At 60.2% G+C, this 10,119-nt stretch overlaps 1 protein-coding gene across 1 annotated transcript; it reads left to right on the top strand.

Moving 5' to 3' along the window:
- The first annotated feature begins 415 nt into the window (after positions 1 to 415).
- On the top strand, positions 416 to 1,184 carry LOC133625317 (feather keratin 1-like). Its single transcript, XM_061995214.1, has 2 exons — positions 416 to 542; positions 868 to 1,184. The coding sequence occupies exons 1-2, from the start codon at positions 416 to 418 to the stop codon at positions 1,182 to 1,184; spliced, it is 444 nt and encodes a 147-aa protein (XP_061851198.1).
- The last annotated feature ends 8,935 nt before the right edge of the window (positions 1,185 to 10,119 follow it).

The following is a 10,119-nucleotide window of genomic DNA, read 5'->3' as shown; positions in this document are numbered from 1 at the left end:
GCCCGCGTCCTCCCAAGGTCCTCCGAAGGTCTGCATTTCCCTGCAGCCAGGGCAGCTCCATCCCTTCCCCGGGGAAAGCCGTGTCTGAGCCCTGGGCCGTGCCCAGACACAGCTGCAGAGAGACGCGGCGGCCACGGCCCTCGGCGTGGCCTTCTTCCAGCTCAGGGGGCTGGCAGGAGTCGGCTTGCTTTGGAAGAATGTCCAGGCCTTGGTGTGTCATGAGGGTCAGGCTGCAAAACAGGACCCGGGCCCATGTCTTTCCTTTGTCCAGACCCCTCGGAGCCACTTCTTCCCAGTACTTCAAAAAGAGCCTCCGAGGCTTCATGGTGCTGTCAGAAATGAGGAAATGAAATGGCGGCATTGAGGGAAACCAAAACACAAGTGGGACGGGTGTTTTGCTTTGGAGGTGACTCTGATGGATAATTACTGCCCGTGTGCGGTGACTGTGGGCCTGGGGCGGTGCAGGAGCAGTATAAAAGTGGGCCCTTGTCCTCACTCTCTCATCCGCTCCTCTCGCCTCCATCTCCTTGGGAACAAGGTGAGTGCGATCCCCTTGCTTGTCTTCCTCGTCCTGTCAGTCCTGACTCCTCTGGGATTTCCCAGCACACAGCTGCCTTTTCCCCCTCTGCTGCGTCCTGAGGCTGCTGGCCGTGGGAGAGGGAGCGTGCGAGATGGGGAGGTTTTGGTCTGGGCTGAGGTGTCCGCTGAACCGTGGGCTGGGCTGGGAGCTCTGTGGGCACGGCTGGTCTTGGCCACACTCTGTTGAGCTGTGGGAAGGAAAGGGTCTTCCTTACGGAGGCTGACGGGCCGCTCCTTACTCACCCCACCTGCTTTCTTTCTTCCCGCCGGGGCCCTGTTTCCCTCCAGGTCACCTCCGTCCCGCAGCCATGTCCTGCTACAGCTCGTGCCAGCCCTGCGGCCCGACCCCGCTGGCCAACAGCTGCAACGAGCCCTGTGTCAGGCAGTGCCAGGACTCCACCGTCGTCATCCAGCCCTCCCCCGTGGTGGTCACCCTGCCCGGCCCCATCCTCAGCTCCTTCCCGCAGAACACCGCCGTGGGCTCCTCCACCTCCGCCGCCGTTGGCAGCATCCTCAGCAGCCAGGGAGTGCCCATCTCCTCCGGGGGCTTTGGCCTCTCCGGCTTTGGCAGCGGCCTGTGCGGCAGGAGGATCCTCCCCTGCTAAAGCTGCTCCAGCACTGGGGCCTCCACTCACACAACCCCCTTTTCCCCTTTTGAATCATTAAAGTTCTGCTGCATTGCATCCCATGCCTCTGTGTAGTCCTGGCTCTTGCAGATGCTCCTCCCAGCTGCCCACGCAGAGACAAGTTGCTCAGGGCTGCTCTGCGTGGGGCTTCTTGACCATGTTTTTGTCGGGATGGGCAACACACGCTCGCACTGACTGTGTGTCGTTACGCATCCCGCGACCCTCTAGTTTCTCTCCTTTTCGGCCTTTTTGGGTGCGTACAGAGTCACCCGACGCAGTCCGGTGACTGCCAGCCCCTTGGCCGTCAAAACCTCGTCTTTTTTCCGTTTGGGTTTTTTTTTTTTTTTTCCCCTCATTAAGCTCAACGTTTGACCAAGGGCAGTAGGAGAACCACATGTGTTATGAACAAGACACGGGCACTCGCTTCCCAGGAGAGGCCAGGAGAAGCCGTCCCTACCACCGCGTTCTCACAGCCAGGGACAGGGTGCACTCGGCTGCCCCAGCACAGAACCGTGTTGTCACCGAAGGGTGCAACGGTTTGGGTGGGAAGAGGCCTTTGAAGATCATCCAATCCAACCCTCCTGCCAGAGGCAGGGATATCTGTCACTAGATCACGTTATTCAAATTGCTGGCAAATCTGATCCCTCAGCCTTCCTTCATGACAAGGCTGATGCATCCCTACCGTCATTTTTGTAGCCCTTCTCTGGAGCTGCTACAACAGGTCCCCGTCTTTTTTTTCGGATGGGGGTCCCAGGGAGGAAACGTTGCTCCAGCTGCAGCCCCAAGGAGAGCTGAGAAACTTTCCCCTGCAACACCCTCCACAACCACCCCTGACCAAGGGATGATTTTTCCAGCAGCTGCCACCCAGGGTCCGGCCACCTCAGGCCGTGGGTCGCTGTCACTTCAGCCAAAGGCATCCCTTGTCACGCCAGCATCACACCAGAGTCCCAGATGGGAAGAGGGAGGTGCGTTCCCAGACCCTCTCCACGAGACAGCTCCCGCGGCATAGTATGGGCAGCAATGCCAGGCCACAGCACGTAGCCATTGCTTCCATTAACACCTTCAAAAGAGCAGACACAGAGGGAAGCAGTTCAGCCACCAGAGCCCCTGACCTGCACAGGCGCCTGCTAACAAGTAACTGCTACACAGCCCCTGCATGCTCAGCTCAAAACTGCCAGCGTCTCCAGCCCCACGGGAGCTCAGAAGAACGAGGACAGCTTTCTTAGGAGCACAGTAAGAACAACGGTTACGCTTGGAACAAGACGCTGTCGCACACGCACGTCAAAGGCAGAACCCTGGGCAGGACTAACGGGAAGCAGAGTCGAGAGCCTGCGACCAAGCCTGGCCCGTGTCTGCCAAACCACGCAGAACCGAGCTGGAAGGTAGGTGCAGCAGGGGGAGAGGGCGACCACCGACGCATGGAGGACCACCAGGAACCACCAAAGACCCTCTGAGAGCACGCGTAGGAGACATTTGCAACGATGCAGCAACGTGGGAACTGTGTGCAAGTTACTAACCAACCCTTATCAATGGCAGCGTACGACCTTGTAACTTTGGTGCACAAAGACAGGGCGGAAACCTGTGTCGGGTGCGCTTGGCCTGTGCCACTACCACCGAGCAGCTGGGACGGCGCCAACCGGAATCCATCAGCGGCGTCTCTGCCGAGGGCGTGACTCTGGGCGAGCTGCAGCAACACAGCGTTCGGACAACACCAAAAAGGCAGCGGGGAGCTGGCGTTTGCTGCCTGCCAAGCGCTCCCCCGGACACTCTATCGCTACCCCTCCTCAACGTGAAAGAGGGGGAAAAAGAAGGTGACAGCCTCGTGGGTCGAGGTAAAGACGGCCGAACGAGGGAAAGAAAGCAAAGCGCGCGCGGAAGCACGGCACAGAGACTTCTTCTGTGCCTCCCACCAGCAGTCCGTGAGCATCCCCTCCTGGGAAGCAGAGTCACGGGACCTTTTACAGTTCCTTCGGAAGACAAGCAGCTCAAGAAGGAGTGCCCCCCAGTCCCCCACCTCCTCCTTCCCCTTAGCATTTATGGCCGACCACGGTGTCGTACGGTACGGAAGAAGCTTTTGGTCAGCCTGGGTCAGCCGTCCAGGCCGTGTCCTCAGTTGGGCTGCTGCGCGGGCACCGCCAGGCAAAAGCCAGAACACGAATGTCTTCTCAACAGCATTCGAGCTACAACCAGAAAGAAGCAGCAGGAGGGCAAATGCAGTGAGGCCTACCTCCACCCCAGGTAGGCTCGTTACGATATTGCCGCCACTCGCTGCACAACCGTCCTGAACAACCTCCGCTCAAAACCATCCCTGGGCAACGTCTCTTGGCCCGGGCAACGGGGGAGAGCGTCTGCAGGGGAAAGGATGACGCAGAGGCGTGAGCTTGGCATGCAGCAGAACTTTAATGAGTCCAAGAGTGGAGATCGAGGTTGCTCCGAGTGGATAAGCCGGTGCAGGGAGCACCGTGGCTGTGGCAGACAATCCGGCCGCTGCCCACCTGCCCACCCCAGAGAGGGAGCAGGACCAGCAGCCTTCCCTTCCCTAGGCTGGCTTTGTGGGGCTCACAGCCCAGGGCAGCACAAGAGAGCAAGGGCATGGGAGGGAAAGGAGAGAGGGGAAGAGGGTAAAGGCAGGCACGGGCCGTGCTCTCCGAGAGCCCAGGCTGGCCCCGTCCTTCTGCTGGGGCGGCTGGGGTCGCTCAGCCCCTCTTGCAAGCAACAAGCCGATGCTCCGTTCCCCGGCCCGGGACCATCCTGTGGCTCCCTGAGGCCTTTCCCAGGGCCATCGGCGGCAGCAGCTTTAGCAGGGGAGGATCCTCCTGCCGCACAGGCCGCTGCCAAAGCCGGAGAGGCCAAAGCCCCCGGAGGAGATGGGCACTCCCTGGCTGCTGAGGATGCTGCCAACGGCGGCGGAGGTGGAGGAGCCCACGGCGGTGTTCTGCGGGAAGGAGCTGTGGCCGGGCAGGGTGACCACCACGGGGGAGGGCTGGATGACGGGTGGACGGTGGAGTCCTGGCACTGCCTGACACAGGGCTCGTTGCAGCTGTTGGCCAGCGGGGTCGGGGCCGCAGGGCTGGCACGAGCTGTAGCAGGGACATGGCTGCGGGACGGAGGTGACCTGGAGGGAAACAGGGCCCCGGCGGGAAGAAAGAAAGCAGGTGGGGTGAGTAAGGAGCGGCCCGTCAGCCTCCGTAAGGAAGACCCTTTCCTTCCCACAGCTCAACAGAGTGTGGCCAAGACCAGCCGTGCCCACAGAGCTCCCAGCCCAGCCCACGGTTCAGCGGACACCTCAGCCCAGACCAAAACCTCCCCATCTCGCACGCTCCCTCTCCCACGGCCAGCAGCCTCAGGACGCAGCAGAGGGGGAAAAGGCAGCTGTGTGCTGGAAATCCCAGAGGAGTCAGGACTGACAGGACGAGGAAGACAAGCAAGGGGATCGCACTCACCTTGTTCCCAAGGAGATGGAGGCGAGAGGAGCGGATGAGAGAGTGAGGACAAGGGCCCACTTTTATACTGCTCCTGCACCGCCCCAGGCCCACAGTCACCGCACACGGGCAGTAATTATCCATCAGAGTCACCTCCAAAGCAAAACACCCGTCCCACTTGTGTTTTGGTTTCCCTCAATGCCGCCATTTCATTTCCTCATTTCTGACAGCACCATGAAGCCTCGGAGGCTCTTTTTGAAGTACTGGGAAGAAGTGGCTCCGAGGGGTCTGGACAAAGGAAAGACATGGGCCCGGGTCCTGTTTTGCAGCCTGACCCTCATGACACACCAAGGCCTGGACATTCTTCCAAAGCAAGCCGACTCCTGCCAGCCCCTGAGCTGGAAGAAGGCCACGCCGAGGGCCGTGGCCGCCGCGTCTCTCTGCAGCTGTGTCTGGGCACGGCCCAGGGCTCAGACACGGCTTTCCCCGGGGAAGGGATGGAGCTGCCCTGGCTGCAGGGAAAATGCAGACCTTCGGAGGACCTTGGGAGGACGCGGGCCTGCAGAGAGCACGCTCCTGGCTTGGCCTCACGCCAGAAGGCTGACACACGGCCCATCCAAAATAGAGTCTCCGTGGGCAGGGAGAGGCTATCCCAGGAAGCTTGCCTGCTACAGGTATTCCCTGGCTGTCCTGGGACACGTCCCAGCTGCCTCCATGTCTGCAGGGCAGGGAAGTGCTTCGCCTCTTTGAAGTGCCGCTTTTGTACACAGAGGGCCCTGCTGAGCGCATCCCCTCCCTGAGCACCCTCGGGCACTCGGCACTGCAGGGTCCTGACAGCCCCCAGACAGTGGGCAGCTGGGGGAAATTTCTTTGCCTCCTCAGTGGTGATGGGCTTTTCTCCGGTCTGCGGATGCCTTTCGGGCACTGGAAAGGAGACCTACCTAACCCTAGCGCTGAGAGAAGACGTGTTCCCCGGGACCAGGGATGAGCCCCGACTGGTTGGGAGATGGTTTCAGCAGTTCTTTCTTTCTCTCCACGGAGCCCTCGGGAGAGCTGCTCACCACAGCCTGGTCTCTTTGGCCAGGAAGATGAGGCCTGGCTGTTCATTCCCTTCAGCCCCCCCGCCAGTCCTCTTCCCCAGCCTGGATTTCCTCAGTCAGTCTCTAAAGATTCTTTGAGCGGGCAGCGCCACAAGCCTTGGTTAGATGGGGCAAACACCGTTTGCTGCACTACATCACTCTCTGCAGCCAGGCACATCGGCAACGAAGGCCACGAGGCTCACCAGGACCGCTTTCCCCTCCAAAAGTCCGTGCTGGCCGTTCACAGGCACCCTCTTGTCCTTTCACCCGCTGAAAGGCTTTCCAGGACCATTTGCTCCATTACCCGCAAAGGGGTCGCAGTGAGGCGTTCCCCACCTCCTCCGGCGACCCCTTCCTGCAGACACGAGGCCCACCGCCTTCCTCCCAGTCCCCAGGCGCACGCCCTGATGCCCCCACTTCCGAGGGGAGTTGAGAGCGGCCTTGTCGTGACACCAACCGCCTCCCCCGGGTGCATGGCCTCAGGCCGCTTGCACTCACCTGGGCCTCTTCCTGCAAAGGGAGTTGGAAACAACGGCCCCTCACAAGCCAACATCCCTTGCCTCTATGGGACCCCGCCATCACTTTGGAGGCACCTTCTGCCTGCACGGATACAGTCCTGCCTGAGAAATCCTGGGGCCTCTCATCCCAGCACATGAAAGGAGCCTGCATTGCAGACCAAGCATGTCGCAGATGAGGAAATGAAATGGCAGCAGTGATGGAAACCACAAAACAACCTGAGCCATCGGGACGGGCATTTTGCTTTGCAGGTGACTCTGTTGGATAATTACTGCCCGTGTGCGGTGACTGTGCGCCTGGGGCGGTGCAGGAGCGGTATAAAAGTGGGCCCTTGTCCTCACTCTCTCATCCACTCCTCTCGCCTCCATCTCCTTGCCAGCAAGGTGAGTCTGAAGCTCTTTATGCTCCTTCTTCTGTTTCTCTTCCCTCTCGTCCCCCTGTGGCATATCCCAGCACACACCTGCGCCTCGGTCCTCCACTTGCTTTTGGGGCCGCTTGTCATGCGAGAGGGAAGGAGGCGGAAGGCGTGACACGAAGGTGTCTCCTGACCTACGGGTCAGTAGGAATCTCCCTGGGCTTTGTTCCTCTTTGCAGGGCTCTTTTGGAATGTGGGGAAGGAGATGCCCGTGGGCTTCCCTACAACACCTACAGCCCTTGTCACCATCTCATGGCTTTGATGCAGCGAGACGGGTTGCCGGGCTGCTCCTTACTCACCCCACCTGCTTTCTTTCTCCCCCCCCACCCCGCCCTGTTTCCCTCCAGGTCACCTCCGTCCCGCAGCCATGTCCTGCTACAGCTCGTGCCAGCCCTGCGGCCCGACCCCGCTGGCCAACAGCTGCAACGAGCCCTGTGTCAGGCAGTGCCAGGACTCCACCGTCGTCATCCAGCCCTCCCCCGTGGTGGTCACCCTGCCCGGCCCCATCCTCAGCTCCTTCCCGCAGAACACCGCCGTGGGCTCCTCCACCTCCGCCGCCGTTGGCAGCATCCTCAGCAGCCAGGGAGTGCCCATCTCCTCCGGGGGCTTTGGCCTCTCCGGCTTTGGCAGCGGCCTGTGCGGCAGGAGGATCCTCCCCTGCTAAAGCTGCTCCAGCACTGGGGCCTCCACTCACACAACCCCCTTTTCCCCTTTTGAATCATTAAAGTTCTGCTGCATTGCATCCCATGCCTCTGTGTAGTCCTGGCTCTTGCAGATGCTCCTCCCAGCTGCCCACGCAGAGACAAGTTGCTCAGGGCTGCTCTGCGTGGGGCTTCTTGACCATGTTTTTGTCGGGATGGGCAACACACGCTCGCACTGACTGTGTGTCGTTACGCATCCCGCGACCCTCTAGTTTCTCTCCTTTTCGGCCTTTTTGGGTGCGTACAGAGTCACCCGACGCAGTCCGGTGACTGCCAGCCCCTTGGCCGTCAAAACCTCGTCTTTTTTCCGTTTGTTTTTTTTTTTTTTTTTTCCCCTCATTAAGCTCAACGTTTGACCAAGGGCAGTAGGAGAACCACATGTGTTATGAACAAGACACGGGCACTCGCTTCCCAGGAGAGGCCAGGAGAAGCCGTCCCTACCACCGCGTTCTCACAGCCAGGGACAGGGTGCACTCGGCTGCCCCAGCACAGAACCGTGTTGTCACCGAAGGGTGCAACGGTTTGGGTGGGAAGAGGCCTTTGAAGATCATCCAATCCAACCCTCCTGCCAGAGGCAGGGATATCTGTCACTAGATCACGTTATTCAAATTGCTGGCAAATCTGATCCCTCAGCCTTCCTTCATGACAAGGCTGATGCATCCCTACCGTCATTTTTGTAGCCCTTCTCTGGAGCTGCTACAACAGGTCCCCGTCTTTTTTTTCGGATGGGGGTCCCAGGGAGGAAACGTTGCTCCAGCTGCAGCCCCAAGGAGAGCTGAGAAACTTTCCCCTGCAACACCCTCCACAACCACCCCTGACCAAGGGATGATTTTTCCAGCAGCTGCCACCCAGGGTCCGGCCACCTCAGGCCGTGGGTCGCTGTCACTTCAGCCAAAGGCATCCCTTGTCACGCCAGCATCACACCAGAGTCCCAGATGGGAAGAGGGAGGTGCGTTCCCAGACCCTCTCCACGAGACAGCTCCCGCGGCATAGTATGGGCAGCAATGCCAGGCCACAGCACGTAGCCATTGCTTCCATTAACACCTTCAAAAGAGCAGACACAGAGGGAAGCAGTTCAGCCACCAGAGCCCCTGACCTGCACAGGCGCCTGCTAACAAGTAACTGCTACACAGCCCCTGCATGCTCAGCTCAAAACTGCCAGCGTCTCCAGCCCCACGGGAGCTCAGAAGAACGAGGACAGCTTTCTTAGGAGCACAGTAAGAACAACGGTTACGCTTGGAACAAGACGCTGTCGCACACGCACGTCAAAGGCAGAACCCTGGGCAGGACTAACGGGAAGCAGAGTCGAGAGCCTGCGACCAAGCCTGGCCCGTGTCTGCCAAACCACGCAGAACCGAGCTGGAAGGTAGGTGCAGCAGGGGGAGAGGGCGACCACCGACGCATGGAGGACCACCAGGAACCACCAAAGACCCTCTGAGAGCACGCGTAGGAGACATTTGCAACGATGCAGCAACGTGGGAACTGTGTGCAAGTTACTAACCAACCCTTATCAATGGCAGCGTACGACCTTGTAACTTTGGTGCACAAAGACAGGGCGGAAACCTGTGTCGGGTGCGCTTGGCCTGTGCCACTACCACCGAGCAGCTGGGACGGCGCCAACCGGAATCCATCAGCGGCGTCTCTGCCGAGGGCGTGACTCTGGGCGAGCTGCAGCAACACAGCGTTCGGACAACACCAAAAAGGCAGCGGGGAGCTGGCGTTTGCTGCCTGCCAAGCGCTCCCCCGGACACTCTATCGCTACCCCTCCTCAACGTGAAAGAGGGGGAAAAAGAAGGTGACAGCCTCGTGGGTCGAGGTAAAGACGGCCGAACGAGGGAAAGAAAGCAAAGCGCGCGCGGAAGCACGGCACAGAGACTTCTTCTGTGCCTCCCACCAGCAGTCCGTGAGCATCCCCTCCTGGGAAGCAGAGTCACGGGACCTTTTACAGTTCCTTCGGAAGACAAGCAGCTCAAGAAGGAGTGCCCCCCAGTCCCCCACCTCCTCCTTCCCCTTAGCATTTATGGCCGACCACGGTGTCGTACGGTACGGAAGAAGCTTTTGGTCAGCCTGGGTCAGCCGTCCAGGCCGTGTCCTCAGTTGGGCTGCTGCGCGGGCACCGCCAGGCAAAAGCCAGAACACGAATGTCTTCTCAACAGCATTCGAGCTACAACCAGAAAGAAGCAGCAGGAGGGCAAATGCAGTGAGGCCTACCTCCACCCCAGGTAGGCTCGTTACGATATTGCCGCCACTCGCTGCACAACCGTCCTGAACAACCTCCGCTCAAAACCATCCCTGGGCAACGTCTCTTGGCCCGGGCAACGGGGGAGAGCGTCTGCAGGGGAAAGGATGACGCAGAGGCGTGAGCTTGGCATGCAGCAGAACTTTAATGAGTCCAAGAGTGGAGATCGAGGTTGCTCCGAGTGGATAAGCCGGTGCAGGGAGCACCGTGGCTGTGGCAGACAATCCGGCCGCTGCCCACCTGCCCACCCCAGAGAGGGAGCAGGACCAGCAGCCTTCCCTTCCCTAGGCTGGCTTTGTGGGGCTCACAGCCCAGGGCAGCACAAGAGAGCAAGGGCATGGGAGGGAAAGGAGAGAGGGGAAGAGGGTAAAGGCAGGCACGGGCCGTGCTCTCCGAGAGCCCAGGCTGGCCCCGTCCTTCTGCTGGGGCGGCTGGGGTCGCTCAGCCCCTCTTGCAAGCAACAAGCCGATGCTCCGTTCCCCGGCCCGGGACCATCCTGTGGCTCCCTGAGGCCTTTCCCAGGGCCATCGGCGGCAGCAGCT

The sequence above is a fragment of the Colius striatus genome, chromosome 4 (genome assembly GCF_028858725.1).
Source record: "Colius striatus isolate bColStr4 chromosome 4, bColStr4.1.hap1, whole genome shotgun sequence".
NCBI lineage: Eukaryota > Metazoa > Chordata > Aves > Coliiformes > Coliidae > Colius > Colius striatus.
The sequence above is the reverse complement of the archived record's forward strand: the minus strand, read 5'-3'. Positions and strand labels throughout refer to the sequence as shown.

Bases quoted from the DNA above. Each gene is read 5' to 3' on its own strand.
- LOC133625317 (XM_061995214.1), top strand. From the start codon at position 416: ATGGATAATTACTGCCCGTGTGCGGTGACTGTGGGCCTGGGGCGGTGC. The intron at 543-867 runs GTGCGATCCCCT...GTTTCCCTCCAG, and splicing joins TCTCCTTGGGAACAAGGTGA to GTCACCTCCGTCCCGCAGCC.